This window comes from Cololabis saira, chromosome 16, assembly GCF_033807715.1.
Source record: "Cololabis saira isolate AMF1-May2022 chromosome 16, fColSai1.1, whole genome shotgun sequence".
In the NCBI taxonomy this organism is placed as follows: domain Eukaryota; kingdom Metazoa; phylum Chordata; class Actinopteri; order Beloniformes; family Belonidae; genus Cololabis; species Cololabis saira.
Window position 1 is genome coordinate 10578169 of NC_084602.1, and position 21785 is coordinate 10599953.

The 21785-nt window shown below is 40.2% G+C and overlaps 2 protein-coding genes across 2 annotated transcripts in view; one reads left to right on the forward strand and one right to left on the reverse strand.

Annotated features, from left to right (window-relative positions):
- adi1 (acireductone dioxygenase 1) overlaps window positions 1–21785 on the forward strand; it is a 263833-nt gene that overhangs the window by 38670 nt on the left and 203378 nt on the right. The gene's annotated exons all lie outside the window — the stretch shown is intronic.
- The window catches only part of trappc12 (trafficking protein particle complex subunit 12), a 56500-nt gene that overhangs the window by 33315 nt on the left and 1400 nt on the right, over window positions 1–21785 (reverse strand). The window contains exon 2 of the mRNA XM_061743009.1: window positions 19675–19791. Within this exon, the coding sequence (XP_061598993.1) occupies window positions 19675–19791 (117 nt within the window). The remainder of the gene's footprint in view (window positions 1–19674; window positions 19792–21785) is intronic.

The window sequence follows — 21785 nt, forward strand, 5'->3', positions numbered from 1 at the left end:
TTTTCTTGCAGCTAAGCTCAGTATTCCAAATAAGTGTTTAGTTTCAGAACTTAAAGTGGTTGAACGTACAAGCCCAAGGAAGAGTTCGTCCCAATTAAATGCAATGTAATTCCCAAATACAATTACTAGTTCTGTGTGAATGTTACGCCAGAAAATATTTATTTTTGGACAGGCCCAAAACAGGTGGTAATGATTTCATCCATTTTAATGCAGATTTGCCGCTGTGTTTTGGATCATTGCTCTGCTGCATGACCCAATTTTCAGCCCAGCATCAGCGGTCAGACAGGTTTGGAGAATGATTCATTCAACGTGCCCAGGAAACGAGTCCAGACCCCCACCCCTCCACTGATGGGCTCAACAGTGGGTTGTTCTGTGTTTGATGTGTGAAATACATGGCTCTGTGCATGAAGACCAGTTGAGATGCAGTTCTGCAAACATCAGGGATGGTTCCTTGTAAATCAAAACAGAAGAAGTCGCTTTCTCCTGGCAACCATTCCACACAAACTTATTTGGATTGCCTTGTCGTATTTTAACATTTAACGTGCTTAGGGAGGCCTTTAGGTTCCAAGATGGAGCTTTAGGACTTTTTTTGTATTTATTGGACATCCTTGGTGTAAATCTGCTGGAATGTCCACACCTGGAAAAAATGGCAACTGTTCAATTGAGAGTAATCTTTCTCACTGTTGAATGTTTCACTTTGTTGTTTTATAATGTTTTCAAAATTGATATGTAGCTGCTATTGCATCTCAGAGCACGGCTTACGTCCTTTCCTCTGGGCATTGTGTTAACACACACACCTGAGAGCTTCAGACCAGCAAACTGCCCAAACATTTGCTCTGATAGATTTCTGCACACCTGCTAAATGATCATTTCATTAGGGGCTGATAATTATGTTTTCAGTATTGCTTGTATGATTTATTTTCTCTTTCATTTCTTTTTGTTCAGTTAAAAAAGAAAGTTAGATTTTGTTATTCATTTGAGGTTGTCTTGACCTTATACTACGACTTATTATGATCAGATTACTTTTATTATGTTTCTACACAAAAAAGGATGAAGTAATAGTTTTATAAAAGAGGGGAAACTAGCGAGTGAGTGTTGTACAACAGCTGCCTGCCTCCACACACATGTCAGGATAAGAGGTTTTATCAGAGGTTGAGCAGAATGTACCTGAAGGAAATCAGGATGGAAAGAAAAGAAGAAAAAAAGAAGGAAATATGAGCCAAGAGTTGAGGAAGGAAAAAAACAGCGGATTGGGGAGTGTAACGATAGAGAAGAGGAGAAGAAGCTAAAGCTGCAGGGAAGCCAAAATGAAAAGCTTCATCCTGATGCAACAATGCATCATAACAGCTACATATAACGTATATAGCTCTGGCATTATCTCACCCCAGCCTTCATTTTAGAACTTGAACCAACCAAACGTTAGAGATGGAGGAGCTCACTGCAAGAACTCAAAATCTTAAGAATATTTGTCTTATTTCTAGTTAAAATGTCTCATTTTTTGTAAAAAACAAATCTCATTACACTTAAAACAAGACTCATCACTGGAAAAAACAACAATTTTCACCTGTTTCAAGTAGATTTTCACTTAAAATAAGTAGAAAAATCTGCCAGCGGAACAAGATTTTTTTGCATGGAATGAGAAGATAAATCTTGTCCCACTGGCAGATTTTTCTACTTATTTCGAGTGAAGATTTACTTGAAACAGGTGAAAATTGTCAATTAAATGATTTTTCTGGTAATCACTTTTAAGTGTAATGAGATTTTTTGACTAAAAATTAGACATTTTAACTAGAAGTAAGTTGAGTTTTTGCAGTGCTGTGATGCTAATAGAAAGGAAGCAGGCAGTACTGTTCAACTAGCGAGGTGACAGGATCAGCATTGATTTGATTTATTTTATTTTTGCACATGTAAAAAAACAACACTTCAAGAGAAGTTTAAGAAAACAAAACAACGAAACAAAGAATTTCATCCTTTAGCACTTGATATCTTAATTTACATGTGCAAAAAAGGAGTAGGAAGAAGTGTTAACCTATTTAATCCTACCCCCAATTCAACAAAAGATGTGATCCGAGCGCTCTCATGTGAAATAATAACAGAAATCTGCGTCTCACTGACATTGAAGACGTCGGAAAGTGAGACCTGAGCCAGGACTGAATCAACATGCTAATCTAACATTTCGGATGTACAAAGTTTTGACTCTGGGTGTCAGCATTTATTACAATAATCTTAAAAACAGTATTAAATTATATATTTTCAATTTTACTGGCTCAATTTTTGTCCATCAAATCTTTTTGGGCAGGCCAAAAACAATACAGTTCAGCTGTGGGGTCAAACTAAGTGGAACTGGGCTGCACGGCGGGGAGTAACGGTACTGACCTTCTCTCTCTCCTCCTTCTCCTTAACAGGGAACACAGCGGATTAAAGACTCATCCCCTGTGTATCATTAGCTGCAATTCAACAAAACTATGCTCCAATCTTCTCTCCAGGGACATGTTTAAGGAACTAAAAAGTGTCCCCAGACTCTGGATTTCAGTGTTTGTGCTGCCTTTAAAGTATGGGGTAAATTAGGTAAACTCTTCTGCTGACTTGAAGCTACAGGTCTGAGCAGAAGTGAACAGAGCAGCAATAGCACAGAGAAAAGAAATGTAGCTGCTATGAAACCGTTGAGAGCCCCCCCTGCTCATTCATTTATCCGCCAGGCCTCAATCTTGCACCCACTCATTGGTGTGGATGTGAATGGTAACAGATTTTAGGAGCTATGGTGGAAACTGATCTTGAAATGTGAGGAACAAAAGTTCAATTCAATTTCATTTATATAGCATCTTTTAGAGAGACCCAGAACTTGACCTCCAAGCAATTATTACATAAACAACGGCAGGTAAAAAAAAACTCTCCTTTAGGAGGGAAGAAACGTTGAGCAGGACCTGGATCATAAGGGTCAGCCGGGTAGAGCAAGAAAAGAAAGATAGAGAGAGGAGAGGCACAGATAAATTGTCAAAGGTATGAAACAAGATATATTAGTATTAACTATCAGTTAACTGGAGAACTAAGAGTTTTATATACATATTAATGATAGATGGTTAGTTGGTGCACTACAGAGACAGCTTTATGAACAGATGTAGACAGCAAACACTGAGGTGGTGAGAGGGGGGACTGCAGGTCAGTCTGACTTGCAAACACGTACAGAAGAGAAAAAGAGAAAAAAATGGAGGCAGATCAGCACCACAAACTACAAGAACAATGGAGATCAATTATGCTTATGAGATACTTCTAACTGATAATTATGGGTTGAGCTGAAAATAGGTTGACAGGACCCGAAACAGACAGGAAAGAGTTTTGGAGTTTCTTCAACAATTAGAAATGATAGATCTTGCATGATACAATCTGAATGCATCACTAAATCCAAAACTACCTCATGTGGAGAACCATTTTGGATGGTAAAAATACACTGACAACAAACAAGTCTGTGAACCGTTTGGAATTAACTGGGTCCATGCACCAATTTTCCATTAAAAAAAACTAAAACACAATGTGCTTAACATGATAACTGTTTTAATTTCTTGTGTCTTAACTGAACATTCAACATAACCCGTGCTGATGTGAACCCACACCCTGATTATCTCAAGAAAAGCTAATCGGAGATAGTAAATGGAACACCTGGAGTCCAATTAATGATATGAGTTTGAAGGTGTGGTTTAGACCCGGATTGAGAAAATCATTTTAAGCTTTGAAATTTGTTCATCAAAACAAGCGTCTGCTGATGTGACGCATGTACACAAAAGTAGACAGCTAAAGACATTCGGTCAGGAGTAGTTACTCTGCATATTGTTTAAAAAAAGAATCCAAAACCATCTCAAAGTGTTTAAGCATCCAAATGTCCAATCAAAGTGACTCCAAAGACAGCGAGGTACAGAGGTCTTTCGGCACTCTGAATGTTTAATGAGTGTGTTTTAAATTAAGACATACAAACATTATAATAGTTTGTGTATTATCAGATTATGCTTATCTATTTTATGGAAAATTAACAAAGATTAGAGAAAAACTGAATTCCAAGAGTTTCACAAACCTTTCTGGTAATTTAGTGCAAATTATAGCAGATGAGAGATATACAGAGGAATACAGAGACAGGCGTGCGTGCGTGTTGAGATACGTTCATTATGTTTCCAATGTGATATTGAAGAAAGGCCATTTGCTTTTAAACATTTTGAGCTTGTTTTAGAGAAAGGTACGTTTGTGCCTGAGACAACAAAAATATCACAAAAAGAGGGTAGAAATGAGGGCAGGGTGACGTGAAAGGACATGGATGAGTTCACTCCCTGATAGTGAAGTACTGCAGATGATCCTCAGTGTAGCATACCAGCCACATTTACTGAATATTTACCTAGGAATATCTTGCATGTGAGCACAGTGTGGTGGAGGTTTGTTATTTCAGTCACTGAGTTTTCTTTATGAGTACACTCAGTTCAAACTAACTTTGTGTGTCTAGAGTTGGGTTCATAATTAAATTTTACGCATTAGTCAAATTTTCATTATTTTAAAATATATTATCTTCACTCTTACTCGGATAGTCAGCTAGCGGTTACAATATATATATATATATATATATATATATATATATATATATATATATATATATATATACACACACATACACACACACACACACACACACACACACACACACACACAAAGAGGTATGTTTTTCAACACATAGTGCGCACTGAAGATATTGAGGAGTTAATTGTAATTAACAAGCCTGACTGACTGCATTTCCTCATCATACTCTGACACCCACCCAGACACGTGTGCAAAGCAACTGTGTTCACAAATAAGTCCTCCGACTCACACTCAGACACACAAACACATAATTAGTCTCATCGCAAGTTTAAAAGGGGTGATGCTTCTTAATTGTGTTGAAGATCGGAAGTTCGGTGCTTCTATCCTTTGGTGAGTTTAAAAAACCCCCTGAATAACAAAGCCTGATGAACAAACGAACGCCCCCTTGTTCTCTCACAAGAACCAAAGCCTCCAGGCGAATCAAACTTAAAAGGGCTTCTTCACCCCAGCTGTGGTTAACACGGGGAGCTCGAGTGTTACTTCAATTAAGGCCCTGATTTGGATTACACAGGGGCTGTGGGAAGCTGTAGTAATAAGTTAAAAAAGCAGTCCAGCCATTGCAGTAGTGGCTAATGTTACTTTGATGTCAGCTTTGTCCGTCTGCAGACACTTGAACCAGAGGACAGATTCTCGCCCCCGAGCTGAACGATGCCATTCCTGGTTACTCTGCTGATATGAACTTCACACAGCAGCCGTTTTATCTCCCACAGGCAATCATTCTGACTCTTCAAAAAGTATTACAGAGAGACAGTTAGACACAAAGTACCACATTATATCATAGCTCGTAAGAAAACTTCATAACGCTCCCTGTGATGGATCAGCACAGATTCCAAGTTCTAAGTGATGCTCCTGTGGGTAATATCATTGATTGACTAGTGAGCTACTGGATAGCATCTGATGTTTGCTTGTCAACAATAACAGCGTGCTCCTCTCCCCACGGAGAGTGCTGCCAGGACAGCTTTGTGTCAAGCTTGGTCCACGACCAGAGGCTCCCAAGTGCACAACGGGTTTCCCCGACTGCTGCAGGACCAGGAAGGCAGGATGGTGGATTTGGAAATTAACTAATTGCCCATCATTTACAGATGTGGACAGAATACAATGAAAAATAGCATGGACAGAAATGGTGTCCTTAGTTGAATATTTTGTTGCAAATAGGGTTGCCAATTGAAAAATAAATGAGGGACACGTCATCAGCAGGGCCGGCTGACCCGATTGCCTTCACCTTTACTTTCATGGTGAATTTTTTTAGCCCCTTTTTCGTGAGTGAAACGAGTTTTTAACTATTGGACTCTAACCTGAATTGAATTAGATGCATATTTTTGAATGCCATGAACACATGGAAAACAAATTATTATCCAGCAATTCACTTTAATACAAAATAACAAAATTAACTAAATAAAATAAGCATCTTTCTTAAACAGAAACCTGTCCTGCTTAACTTAAAACTGTATAAATTAATATAAAACAATAGAAATAAAGCAGAAAATCCATTCTGTAATAGTGCAATAACAAAAGTGCAAAGGGGAAAGTCTGTAGAAAACTTGTAAACATATTTTTGCCTCAAAGGCCATGGCTGTAGGCTACAGTTGTAGTAAAACAGAAAAAAATAACTTATGAACTCAACAGCTCAATGACATTTTCCATTGGCATTTTATGACTATTTTTTGACTCACAGTAATACGGGACAAAGTGCGTCCCTTTTCAGTTCAATACGGGACGCGTATAGGTACGCGTCCCGTTATTATTTAAGAATGTCTGATATTTTTATTGTCCATTCTTGGCGTTTTCAGCTGTGTTTAGGTTATTATCCTGTTGGAGAACGAATAGTCCAGGTTGCCTTGAAATTATTGAAACTTCACTGGCAGGGATTCAATTTCCCTCTGTTTCCAGTGCTGTAATAATGGTCCAGACAGTAACCGAGCCTCTTCCATGTTTCACAGCAGGTCTGGTGGTGTTATTTTCTTTCAAAACTGATGGGATTTGCCAATAACTTCAAGCATGAAGAACGTCCTCTGAACTGATGAAACAAAACTGGGTGGCTTTTCAACATCCATTTAACAGATTTCAGTCAACTTTTTTCTCTTCCTTTTAATAATGGAGTCCTCCTCCATTATATATTATCTGGTGTTCCTCCCAAAGGAACACCAGAAACCAAAAGAATGCCAGACAAAGCTGTAGAAATCTTTGTCCTGGATGCCCAGCCTCCCTCAGCTGCTGCGCAATTCAAATTCTTGAGCTGTGGTGCGGTTTTCCAGGTTGGCAATATATCCAAATGGTATGAAACCGACTGAACAAGATATACACTCACCAGCCACTTCATTAGGTACACCTGTCCAACTGCTCGTTAACACACATTTCTAATCAGCCAATCAAATGACAGCTACTCAGTGCATTTAGGTGTGTAGATGTGGTCCAGACAATCTGCTGCTGTTCAAACCAGCCTCAGAACGGGGAAGAAAGGTGATTTAAGTTTTCATACAACCATCTCTAGGGTTTACAGAGAACGGTCTTAAAAAGAAAAAGTATCGGCGGCAGTTCTGTGGGTGCAAATGTCTTGTTTTTTTTGTGATCAACTGTTTATTATTTTGTTGATGCATAAAATTAAATCGAACAATTATGGACACAATTTATATGGCAAAAACATTTAAATCACCTGTCCCCCCACCCACCCTGTAGTGATCCAACAAGACAACAATAACACAACAACAGGACAAAACAAGCAAGACAAGAAAGCCAAAAAACAAAACAAAAAAAAAGATAAATGTTCAGTCAATATTCAGTTCTTTCAGTTTTTCAAATGGCATGTGTCCATATTTTTAATGTCCCGAGTCCCGCACCATGAATTCTTGCCACTGAAAGTTCCATATGTAAAATGTCCATAAACAGATTAAACCAGTGACGTAGATCATGTGGTGGTTTCCATCGAAGAGCAAGCATTTTTTTAGCGGTTGTTAATCGTGCCAGGTACACAACTTTTTCTTTGTAATGTAAATTTATCTGAGAGTCATCATTAATCAGGAGCACCCTGGGAGAACATGGGGTTGCCTTTCCAGTGAAATTGGAGATTTATATATATATATATATATATATATATATATATATATATATACACTGACTTTTTGCCAGAATGATAATAGAGGTGGGCATTGCCAAAACATGTGAAGGAATGATCCTGTAGTGTTACTTGAACAAAAACTGCTACAAATCTCTTGTTGATGCCAGAGGTCAGAGGAGACTGGCCAGACTGGTTGGAGCTGATAGAAAGGCAACAGTAACTCAAATAACCGCTCGTTACAACCGAGGTTTGCAGAAGAGCATCTCTGAACACAACACGTGGAACCTTGAGGTGGATGGACCACAGCAGCAGAAAACCACACTGAGTGACTCCTGTCAGCTAACGACAGGAAACTGAGGCTACAATTCACACAGGTTCACCAAAACTGGACAACAGACGATGGAAAAACGTTGCCTGGTTCGATGAGCCTCGATTTCTGCATCACACCTATGCATCGTAAAACACAGCTGTGGCCTACATTAAGCCCAGTCTCAGAGGTTATAAACCCTGCCGGTGAAGCCGCAGACTTTTATCCATCAGTCAGCGGGGGCTTGAGAATGGCCATATGCCGTTGTGTGGGGGTGCGCCAGTGAAACATAATGTGAAGCACTGACTCCGAGTGCCATTAACCAGCAGACTGGCACTGACATACCACTAAGAACTGCCATATGCTGCTGAAATAACAACAAAACATTTCCGAAGTCATTTTTATCAGAGTCACTTCAGAGTTGCAATAAACTGGAATTATCCTGCATGTTGGCAGGCCAACAGGCTGGACTCCATCTGCACTTTTTCAATAAAGCAGCACACGACTGCAGCCAACATAAACAAAGCAAGGTGACAACAACTTCCACTAAGGTTCAAACATGCCCTTCAGCAAAACAAAAGCTGACGGAGCGTTTCTCAGACCCGGGGCTTGCGAGCGTAACCGGTGGTGGAAATGACAGCTCCGTAGCAGGGTTATGATAATTAGAAGTAAAGGTTACGGCAGTGATATCAAAGTACGACGCAGCAGCTGGGTCGCTGGACTGATTGTGGGGATGTGTCTGTCTGACCCAGCCAAGGTGGCTCGCTCACAGACACATGCACACTGGCCGCCAGCCCAGACGGCACCACACTGTGGGAGGGAAGAGAGGTTAGCTTCTCTGTTGGGCAAGACAGAAAGAGATGGAGATGAAGGAGAAAGAGAGGAAGAGGAACAGAGACGGGGGTGACTGTTAATGAACAGCTGAGGCCGGCCCAGGGTGGTGCTGAGCTGGAAACCAGCTCACTGGTGACATGAGAGGAGAAGGCGGTCACTGGGAGGATGAGGAGGGAACCCGAGGGGAGGCCAAAGCCCACTTTCTCAAATGCTCAAACCTCTTTCAATCTCACTGGCCCAGTTTTGGTTGTTTATGATTTCAACATAGTCAACAAAGACTAAGATCTGGAGTTCAGTCACACGTCTACAACTCTACCAAGACGGCTAGGCGTGGCGGTCCTGATGAGTCCCGTTTATTAAACTAATAAAACTATTGTGAGTGTTTCCTTCATTATACCTGAAGAATAACACTGCTGTTTCTTTATTAAATAAAGAAAAAATAAGTAAAACAAAGAAAACCCAAGAGAGAGTGGGAGAAAATGAGAAACAGAATAATTATAATTAGAGCAGAAATAGAGGAGGATAAACTATTTAATCAAATCTGTGAACCTGTATTTTTTGCCAAATTAAGCTTATAAAATGCTCTGCTTTTCTAAATCCTACATTCTTCTCTGCCTTCGAAACATGCATATGAAATATTTATTCCTAACTTCTAAAAAAAAAAAAAAAAGTAGACAAAAGATTAGTTGGTTAACACACTCGGACCTTAGTTTCGTTTTAAACAACTTCTCAGTCTGAAGAAAGTAGAGACAAGAAACGAAACCATTTCAACCATTAAACCTCCTTTTATTATTACATCTAAATTTGCCCTAATGTCAATCAATATTTTTTTAATATGTTAAAATAATTTGTTTGTGAACAAAATGCTGATGTGACACGTGAGACCTGAGTCTTCAAAGTTAGAACAACATATAAGATAAGCTACAGCTCTGATTAGTCTCATGTCCAGTAATCAGAGGTTTAAGAGGCTGTTAGAGCGATTTCAGAGGAGGAGATGGAGCGATGTTAAGGTGAGAACTCCACCCTCAAGAGAGCAGCTGCTGTGAACAGAACTGAGACGGCATGGTCAGAAAGACGGCAGCTCAACTCCATCTCTCTGGAACTGGGAGTAAGATAAGTCACAGACCTTTCATTAAGACCAGTTTTTAAATCAGTTTTTTTTAAAAGGGGTTAAAATGTCCCTTTTTAAAACTCTTCCTGACATTTAATAATTAAAAACCGTCACGTCTCACCTCAGTTAAGACCACAGCTTTATATTAGGAATGTTTAATGCCTCAATAATATTTAAACTTTCATGTTTTGCAACACAATGTTTCATATCTCCACCTGCACTATCTATTTTGGGATCATTGCATTTAATTATTCAACTCAAATAGTCTTTTATCAAGGTTCTTAGAATAATTGGCTCCTTTTGTTTTACCTTTGCATTGTGTTACATCTCAACTTAACTGCACTTAAGCACTTCCACCCTATGGAAGCGCGCCCGGGTGCACGGTCCATCTGGACGACTTTACCTTTAGCTCAGGTCAATCTTCCACTTATGGACAAGACCCCACGTTTTTTTAAACAGACATACTTGTATACAAGAAGATATTGTACCAAAAAGTAAGATATTTGAAAAGATGTACAATTGCAAACTTTTTAAATAGAGGTTTTGGTGAAATGGCTTTGCTCAGCAACAGAAGACGTCTGTATTGTCTACACCAGGGATGAGCTAATCGATCTGAAATCAGCTGTTATCTTGAGACCTTTGGATATGCCGATGGAGTTACGGTGAACCACCCCGAGGAACAAGAAACTATGGAGAAAGAGACTGGCTTTGAGACACCGTCGGCTGATTGAAAGACGTTTAAGTTGTGTGTCCACGTGGTCCAGGCAGGCCATGCCATGAGGAGCGGTACACACAGGGGATGTGAATATTGCCGGGTTATAGATCTGCATATGCATTCCCAAATGTGTAGTGTTTGCATGTGAAATTGCCTGAATTATGTGACAAAACCTGCAATAGGCTCATCTGAATTTGCTGGCAGCCGTCTATCATCTGGCTGAAAGCCAAAGTGTCCAAATGGATAAAGAAATATTCGGCTTTGTCACCAAGTTATCTGCCGTATTAGCCATGATGCTATGCTCATACACGTGACAATTCTGTTAATTCAATGTATCCATCCATCCATCCATTTTTTATGGGCAGCAGTCTTAGCAGAGATGCCCAGACTTCCCTCACCCCAGACACTTCCTCCAGCTCTTCCGAGGGGAGTCCGAGACGTTCCCAGGCCAACTGAGAGACATATGGCACTTTTACACTAGTACCTACTCAGCCCAACTCCACACGCCTCGACCTCGGTTTGGTGCCTTTCCACGAGGGGTCGAGGCGTGCCAAGTAGATACTTTTTCAGGCTGGATCTGACATCATCACACTACATGTCACCAATTGGTCAGTGGGTTGGGAGTCAGACGTCTGAGTCAGGATGTGACATCAGCAAAAGAGCGACTCGGCGGCTTCTTGTTCATTTTATTCGACAGGTAATGGCAGCGTAAAAGTCTGTTTCATGACCCAACTCTGAGGTGCAGATGTTCCTAAACCTGGTGGCTGAGGAGAGAATTAAAAAAGGGATCTATACAGGCGATAAGGAACGACCAGATCTACCAGGAGCTCTGTCTCTTCATAACTGCTCGCGGCTCCAGCTGACTTTTCAGCAAAGGTTTTGTTTTGACAAACAAAAACAATTCAGTCACAGACCCAGCAGCACATATATCATCTACTCAAGGTTCTACATCTTTAGTGTTGTTGTCTTCTTCGTTTAGATCACACAATCAAATACGTCACAGCAGCTTCGCTCCAACCCTGTTGCTACAGGTGGTGAATTGTTGTGGAAAAGAAACCAGGCCGAGCTGAGATGAGTAGGTACTAGTGGAAAAGTGCCATTAGTCTCTCCAGCATGTCCTGGTCTTCCTCGGGGTCTCCTCCCGTGGGGACATGTCTGGAACACCTCCCTAGGGAGGCGTCCAGGAGGCATCCGATACAGATGCCCAAGCCACCTCAGCTGACTGCTCTCGATGTGAAGGAGCAGCGGCTCGATTCCGAGGGGCGTGGCTGCGTAAAGGTGGTAACAAGGTCATAACCGCGGTATGTGTCCTGTATTCGCTTTTCACGACCAGCCATACTAATGGCAGCACCTCCACTGAGACCAACTGTTGTCCTCATTCACCAAAAGAGTGAAGACCAGCAAAATAAATCAATATGATGACAGCAAGGGGAAATGCAGACTTCGTCTCAAAAGTCTTGTGTTGTTTGACTGTGTTTCATGTGCATCTGTGCCCCCTGTGAGCATGTGCATGCATAAGTGAGCAGAATGTGCATTTGTGGTGGTGTTTGGTGCAGTTACACCGTGACTCTGCAGCATGACTCATTCTGCCAGCTCACAGTACGACTTGGCAACACATGCATGCGTAGACGAGTGCTACGCAGTACAGCTCACCCACGTAAGAGACCTCGAACAAAGCCGGGCTGTTCACAGGTGCTGGTCTCATAACGGGCATAGTGCTTTAAAGAATATCAACAGAATCATCTCTTGAGTTTTAGACAAACACAAGAGTGATGAATATCAGAGATGTTTGGACGTGAAAAGAATCACCTATTCTGTTTGTACAGTACACGATTGATCAGATGATCGACAAACTCTACTTTTAATGGCCATTAGCTTTCCCACATGCTCAATTGCCTCTGTCTGTGTGTGTGTTCTTATTTGCACAATTTTAACCTACTCTTCCCACTCAGTGAGCTTCATCACCTACAAAGGCTTTGATCTATGAGTTTGTTTGATCTCAGAAGTTTAGAAACTCCATTTTCCATTGATAAGCAAATCAGCTGGATTTGAGAAGAACGTTTTAGATGAAGAGGGCAGATGGTGTCTGATCCATTCATCAGTGAGAGTGACTCAGTCTGCCACGATTATGTAATGAAAGCCACGTGAACGCAGTGGAGCACACTCTAGATAAGAGAGCAGGGTTTTTTGTGTGTTAGCTCCAGGCTCAGCCTTCAAGTCGCTGCGTTGGCAATCACACCATGTTAAACCAGCTTTAAACAGGTCAGTCAATCTAAGCAGTGGCAAGAGGACTTCTCTGTAGCTCACGATTGCTGTGACAAACAAGCAAGAAAGAAGACTAACCGTCCGAAAATTATAAGTAGGACATTGTTAGTTTGTTGTTTTTAGCACCGTTTCCTCACAGCAAGAAGGTTCCTGGTTCGACTCTCAGCAGGAGTCTTTCAATGTGAAGTTTCCATGTTCTCCACATGCTTGTATGGGTTTCCTCCGGGTACTCCGGCTTCCTCTCACAGTCCATAAACATGCACGTCAGGTTAACTGGTGAACCTATATTGTCCACAGTAATGAGTGTAAGTGCGTGTGGTTGTTTGTCTGTATGTGTTCCTGTGATGGACATGCGACGTGTCCAGGTGAACCCCTGCCTTCACCTGAAGACCCTAGGACAGGCTCGGACAGATGCCTATGACCCGGAATAAATGGGTGTAGATAATGGATGGATGAAAATGAAGGAATACAAATAATGACTAGTAAACTAAATAAACTGAATTTAATATATAATTGAGAATATTTGGAAACAATATGTCTAATTTTGTGGGTTTTTTCAGACAGTAATGACTAGTTTATTCCTGGACAAGGGAAGACCCAACGTAGAAGTATGCAATTATTGTTTTTTTCTGTTTATTTATTACAGATTAGGTGAATACTACCAAGCCATATTTCACGAGTCTTGGTGGAGCACTGAAGTATTGGCAAAGTTAGAAACTAGTTATTATTGGTGCAAGATCAACGTTGATCAAGTTCAAACGTGCAACTGCAATTGTGTGAACCTGGGGAGCCATACCCCTTCACTTCCTAAAACGTTCTCTCCATTTCTATCGTGAATGTGTCTGGTACCCCTTCCATTCACACTCATTTCCACCAAATACAGAGCAAACTGAACCAACTGCAGTGGGGAGGGAGGGGGCTTTACGTGATGACCCAGAGAAACATCCAAGAGTCACTATTCAAAATAAACCAACATGGCTGCAGAATTGCTGATCACACCTCTGATCAACTAGATTCCCTACATTTGTATTTGAGGGCATGGTCATTTGGATGTGTTGTTGATTCCAGTCTGGTCGTTTCTGCCTGCATGTTTCATTTCTCTGATTGGTTGCGTGTCTATTTAATGTCGTCCGAAGGCAGTTTCCCTGTGTCTGATGGTATTGGCCCCTATAAATCAAGAGGAAACCGAATATTTCTTTTGACTGAAGAGAAAAAGAATTATGATTGCTAACAGTTCCAGACTGTCCCAACTCTGGACAACAAAAAACAGCAATATAGCTCCTGGGTACAGCACAAAGTTTGAAACAACTTAGATCTCCCAAGACCATTGTGGAGACCAGACATTTTACTGATGTCAACAACACCAAAGCACTGACCTTCCTTGTGCTCTAGTCTCACGAGAGAAGAGCATTAAAGAAAAAGGACATTTCCAAAACTATTAAAGGAATGTCAGAAGGGGGGGGTTCGCAAGGAAAATCCCTATGTAGATCCCTGTCCAAGGCATCGCAGGTGCAAGCAAGAGCACAGCCATCAGGGGAACCTCGGAGGCCACCAAGAAGTCCTCAGCTGGCCGTGGATCACAAGGGTCAACCCGTGGTCTAAATCTACTTCAACACGTGGTGGGAACTGTTCACTCACAAGTGGATCACCTGGCTGAGGGAGTGGGATGTTGAAAGACCCCAAATCCCTGAGGACACCAGGTACTTCACTGCCGATGTAGCCAAGAGCATCGGTAGATTTATGTAAAAGCAGCTCTTTTCTGAGGTTCATGGGAAAATTTTGTGCAATCGTGCAAACAGCAGCAACCACATGCATCCCCCTTGGCTCTGACCTTGAGAAGGGACACACATACACACATCCTCCTTAATAGATGTAACATCTCCCTTCAATTCAATGTTAGACTTAAAAAAAAAGGGTTTCTAGAGCAAGTTTAACATACAAAGAAGTTAGAAAGGCATTATACTGAGAAGGAGGTCCACCAACATAGGATCTCTTGCTTGTTGTTCAAGTATCATTTATAGATCAGACTAAATTAATTCCTTAATAATCTAACAAAAAAAAAAAACACCTTTTTGTAATAAATTAATCAGGATTTATCCAAAGAGTTCCATACACAGCAGCCTCCCATACTCTCAGGTAAAAGTCAGGTTTTGTTTACGCTCGGGGCCACGCCGTGCTCTGCTCTGTCTCGCTACCGTCTCTGACATCTCTGCTGCAGGCTTGCGTTACCTTCCTGCCTCCCCTGCTCTCCCCTTTCGTTTGCCTCGTGCTCCGGGGAGCCACCCACACCATCAGCACACATCTACAGACGATATATGATCCTCTTACATACCCACATGCACTCCCTCACCTCCACCATATAGTGCAGTTGACTGAAAGCTCAAAGAAGCAGCTTGTGTGTTTATATATACACCGAAACCAGAAAGCCCTTGAAACACATACAGCAGTCCTATGCATAATACATGGCACAGCAGGAGAAAGAACTTGTGAGCTGAGTGGATCTCCGCCTCCCCATCTCCTCACCCCACCCCTCCCATCCCTTTCACTGCTGTGCCCTCTCTTCATAACACCGCCTGCTGTTGTGCATACGTCCTAAATAACTACTGCATCTCAGGGTCGTTTATGGGTCACAAACCATGATGGAGGGAATGCATGAAGGCTGGGGAGAAAGAGAGACAGGTATAGCAAGGAGAGAAAAGGAGACAAATGATTCGGTGTTTTCAGTCAAACCGGACGAGCTTGCAGTTTTAGTTGGATCACTGACTTTACAGACTGACTGTCAAAAGGTCAGATGATCCGCAGACACCACAGACAGTTGAGTGGTGGTAAACTATCTGTGTGTTTGTCATTTACCATCAGACGGGGAGGTGCAGCTCTTAGACAGCAACTGCACTTTACTGCTTCTAGCTTTTATTCTTAGGTTTGCTGGATAGTGTACACAGAACTTACAAAATCAGGTCTAAACCCTTTCAAAAAGGCACACATTTTGGTCATAGCAGCCTGAATGAGACATGTGGGCTGCTAAAGCAGTGACCAGTTCAGCCCTGCACTTGGCCGAAAGCAGTGATCAGCTTAGCCTGAGGACCCGGGGACTCGGCCTGGGGGCCGCCAACCGTTAGGAGTCAACGCTGACAAGAGGCTCAGCTGAGCTGATACCTCAGCTTTTCGATCGAGGCTGTGAGCTGTTCGGCGACATTCTCCCCCAATCTCTATGAGGCCAGCCCAGAGCGTGTCTCAGTGATCCGTTAGGACAATTAACAACACAACATGCCACATTGTCTTTAATAAGAGTGATTATTTTCTCAGAGATCTAAATTCACAGGTCACACTGCAAAAACTCAAAATCTTACCAGGAATATTGTCTTATTTCTAGTTAAAATGTCTAATCTTTAGTAAAAAAAAGAAAAAAAAAAAAAAAAAAAAAAAAAAAAATCGCATTACACTTAAAACAAGTCATTACCAGAAAAATAACTTGTTATTTGACAATTTTCACTTGTTTCAAGTAAATTTTCCCTTGAAATAAGTAGAAAAATCTGCCAGTGGGACAAGATTTATCTTTTCATTACAAGAAAAAAATTTTGTTCCACTGGCAGATTTTTAAGCGATTTTAAGTGAAAATCAGGTGAAAAAACAGGTGAAAATTGTTGTTTTTTTTCCAGTGATGAGTCTTGTTTTAACTGTAATGAGATTTATTTTGAGTAAAAATGAGACATTTTAACTTGAAATAAGACAAATATTCTTGTTAACGGCTTGCTGTTAATACCAGACTGAATTGCAGGTGAAACTCAAAAAAAAGTGCCAGGCTGCAAGTAAGTTTACTTGTGCTGTAAAGTTGGACATTTTAACATGGGATTTAGTGGATATTGACTTTTGGAGCAACCTTGAAAGTTACCAACAAGTTATCATTCAAAAGAGTGCAAGTTTTTCAGCTTCCTTACTGATGTCAGAATAGTAAGCAGGTTGTTCCCCCTTGGGCAGGAGATGTCAGGAAAAACCAGCGAGTCAGACTGATTTTGAAAACAATTTAAAAGTCTAGCCCTCTTCCTTGAGCCTCCAAAGCCACACCTCCAAATCAGACAAACATGCAGTACCTGTTCACTAAGTGTGTGCCATGTACCACAAGATGTTGCGATATTAAAAAGAAATCAGATTTCTCATCACGTAAAGGTTTGTATCACGAACCATCCTGTAGAAGGAGCAATACATCATTACTAGATAAATGACAAGGAAAGGAACGACAGCCTACACTACAAAAAACCGTAAGTTTCCAACTTAGAAACTTTTTCACTATACAGTAATCCCTCGTTTTTTCGTGGGGGTTACGTTCTAAAAAGAATCCGTGATAAGTGAAATCCGCGAAGTAGCAACCTTTTTTTTTTTTTTTTTCAATAATTATTATACAAAGCTTCAAATTGTGGAGATCAGCCCCGCCCCACCGCGACCCAATTACTTGGATTTGAACGGGAGAAAATGAAAAATTATTTTGAAAAAAAAATACAATAAGTACAGTAAGACAAATAGTGACTGGCGCATATTTCACTGCTCTTCTGATGCCGCTGCATCCTGACTCGCTCTGTAGCATCTTTTTCTTCTAAAGCCGTGGTGCTTTTTCCAGAGAAGAACATAGTTATGGGTCATTGTTGTCGCTCTTTTTTCTTCTGGGCAAAAAGATTCTTATAAACCGACATGCCACCATCGATTATATCTGAGACTGTAATGAACAATTCATCAAAGGGTCCCGTTCTTGAGCTGCTGCTGAAGCTCATTGGCCGTTCTCAGCATTGTTGCTAAGCAACCAACGTTATTGACACAGGAAGGGAAGAAGCGGGGAGTGCATAGACATACACATTGGCTTGTTCACCTGCATGCTTGCTCTGTAGTTTTTGGGGTTAGTTAATCGCGGTAGCTTAGCTCAGATTGTGATTGAATCTCGAGATTTGGGACGATTGCTGCTCGTGTTTTGTTCGGTTCCGTGTGGGTTTCGTGTTTCGTTTGTGGTTTTTGTTGCAGATTTCCAGTGCTCGACGTGCGCCTCCATGTGTTCTTGCTTCCTGGTTTAGCAGCGGATGTCACCCCCCCAAAACAAAAAAAAAAACAACAAAAAAACACTGGGTTTGTATGTGTATATATATGTATGCGTATGTATGCGTATATATATTAAATAACAATGCACATATATATGCCTTAGGTTTTTACCACATGGTATTAACCATTAAAATGTGTGCAGACAAGGTAAAAAAAAAAAAAAGAAAAGAAGCGGGGAGACTGTTTAGCCAATCAGAATGCAGAACACGATGCACAATGCAAATCTGTGAAGCAGCGAGAAAGGTGAACCGCGTTATAGCGAGCAATTACTGTATATGTAGCCTCCACCTACCTACTAAGTTTTTTTTATCATTCTCATTTTACTAATTGTACTTGTCTTTACTAATTTTACTTGTCTTTGTTTCTGTTTTCTTTTTCTTATTGCATTTTTACCTTTTCTGCTTTTAACACCTTACCTGCCTATATTGGACTACAGATGGAAACTAGCCTTGTGCTACAATCTGGCACATTTACATATGTATATATGTTCATCAATGTGCATTGTCCTGAGCAATAAATAAATAAAGTAAAGTAAAGTAAAGTATTAAGCGGGTTTTCAGAAAACAAAAACAAAAAAAAACTAATGATAAATCTGGCAATTTTTTTCAGGTGTCACTGAAGACTTTTGTGGACTGTAACGTGCAAACATGAACCGGTCTCACTCTTCTCAGTGAGCAGTAAGTGCTGCCATAGCCGCCCCCCCCCCCCCCCCCCCCCCCTCCCTGAAAGACCCAGTCCTCGTGCTCCAGCCAGACCTCTCCTTGTCTAGACTGCAAATGAATCCAGCATGAATTCAGCACTGGCTGATCCTGCCCAAGGCCACTGAATAATCATTATTGACATCATTATTACAATAATTATTCAATGCACATATAGTCAGGATAGAGGAGGGTTGGAATTGTGACATAAAACAATTATTATTTGTAATTTTAAACACATTTAGGGTTTTTTCTTTATTCCCCTTTTATATATCTTGTGACAGTCTTCTTCTCATCTAAAACATCCATTACAATCATATACAAATGTCTAATTATGCATATTATGTGAGGACATTATTTGGGGGAGTTCTAGCGACATTCCTTTTTGAGGAGATGGCGACACTGAAGCCATTGTGTATTGCCTGAGCTGTGCTTCGTTCGTTTTTTTACACAAGAAAAAATATGTTTATAGTTAATTTTCATGTAGTTGAAAAGCATGAAATAAGCCCATGCTAGTTTATGTATAGTTATTCATATATTTGCAATTCTAAAACATTCCTAAATAAACTTGCTTTGTTTTGACAGCCTGGCAAATGCAAGGTTTTCTTTGCCACATATTTCTTTCGACTGAAGTTTTCTTGAAATTAAAAAGGAAAAATATTGTCTCGTCCCATTCTCATGAACCCAAGAGTTAGTGTCACATCCCTAGAAAACAGAGTTTGACATTCAAGCCGACAGTCCAGTGACAACTTGGGTCAAACATAATGACTGGATGGTGTTTTTAAAAGGCACTAATACTTAACAAAGAAGAAGAAGAAAATGTTTTTTCCTCTTTTTATTTAACCAATGCCTGAGAGTATCTCACTGAATAACAGGCATGCAAATCTGTGTGCACAGATTAAAAAAAAAAAAAATCAGATAAAAATAAATACATAAACTAATAAACGTGTGTCATGATTTCATTAATGATAAACAAAAGTGCCTTACGATGAGCTGCTTGAGGCCGGTGAAGGACGGCTCCACGGAGCTGGCGGTGAGGACCTGGCGCTTGGTGGCCGCCTGCTCCCCCAGGAAACGAAGCATCAGGTCTTTCACAGCATCCCCCTGCGTCACAACACCTCCATCAGCACCGTTTCACACAACACAACAGGACCAGAACAGAAAACAGGTTGGAGAGCTGAACCTGCCCGAGTGTTAAGTGCAGGTTCCTAAACCGATAGGACTGAATTTGAGATAAATTATTTAATATCAGTTTTATAAAGAGAACCAAGGGTAACAAAAAATGTCCTCAGAAAGGTGATGAATAAGAGGAAGATTACAAACAACTGCTGAAGACACCTTTCTTAAGGAAGCTTTAAAGTTGATCTAATTTGTTTGCTGAAGACTGGTTCTTATAGGCGGCCGATAGAAAAATCCTTACATTTTATTTATTTATTCAAACAGGTATTCGAACACATTCTGAGGGGATAATGAACAGTCTGAGCCGGGACGTTAGAGGACGCACACCATGAGATTCCACTGAATAAATCAGTAAATTGATGTTTCATCAGGGTTGTCATTACAGATAAATGGTCCCGCTGAAGGAGCTCAGAGGATGTTTAAAGGAGACGAAAAGACAATTCTCCATGACCCCGGAGGGAGAAAGAAAGAGGTATAGAAACTTTTCCATAGCCCGCCCTCCCTCCCTCCCTCCTTTCCTCCCTTCCTTCCTTCCTTCCTTCCTGAAAAATCTCAAAATCAGTTTTTTATTAAGATGGAACTCATGGCTCTTAAATGATCGGACATTAGAAGTCAATCGATACAGGTTTTCTATGGCTGAGGCTAATTTTTTTTTAAATCAGGATTTCCGATAGCTGATATATGACGATGATCATTTTTCCCTTCACATGCCATATGAAATATCTCCAAATCAAATGAAAGAGTAAAGTAAAAATTATACACACATTAAAATATATTCAATAAAGATTCACTAAACGGATTTAAAATTGTAATTTATCAAATAAAACCAGGCGCAGTGTCACGTTTAAAAAACCAGATGTGCTGAGCCGTTAATCAGTTACGTATTCACAGCCTGATGTAAATTATTTCAAAGAAACAATAATCTGCTGTCTATTTGTGAAGGACATGAGCTCTAATAGACATAATCAACACACATCTTAATGCAAAACTATATTATACAAAAGTGTATAAATAGAGATAAGCTGCGTTGAATGAAGCACTGGCTTTTCTGATCAGAGCTAAAACACTAAAACCACCAACCATTTCTCAGTCACAAAACCAATTAGTAGAAAATTATTCAACATCTTCAATAACCAATGGGATGGTCTATTTAAACAGAAACAGAAAATATTCTCTAGTCAATGTGAAATGATTCCCTGGTCTGATTATTGGCCATTTTTAATAATCATAATCAGACAACGGCTGAGAATATCTAACTGATTAACAAGCAGGCGCATGTATGGGCAGCTCTGTGTTGTTAAACACACCACACTCACCCTTAATTTATTTATTATAAATGTTTTTCCATAAATAATAAATGAAACAGAAATTTGCTTGAATTTACCTGTCATATTTTATCTTTTGGGAAGGAAAAACAAAGGAAATCAGTCCAACATATCAGTCACACAAACAAACAAATAGCATCATAAAGACGGTGTTGGACACATATTTCTAAAAAAAAAATCCCATATGACTGAACCTTTTATTCTCTGCTTGAAGCCTCTGAAACATTGAAAGACTAATAATCTTCATAATTTATTATTCTTGGACGTGTAATGAGTAAAACAACATCTGAATAACAATTACTGATGAAATTAATTCGTTGTAGCCCCAAACATGAGAATAATGATCAAGATGTCTTGGATTTACTGTAGCAGAAAATCAAACTAAGCAAACTAAAGAAAATGCTTTGTTTAATTCAGCTTTAGAGTTAACAAAGTTTATTTTCTGCAAACGTGCTCTTACCCCACAATGACTAGAAAATCTATGGTGAATATCAAAATGACTTAGTTTACAATAAAAGGGATTCTTTTTTTACTGTTCAGTTTGTCAGACCAGTGTTTTATAAACAGAGGAACATAAAGAGTATACATTTAAAT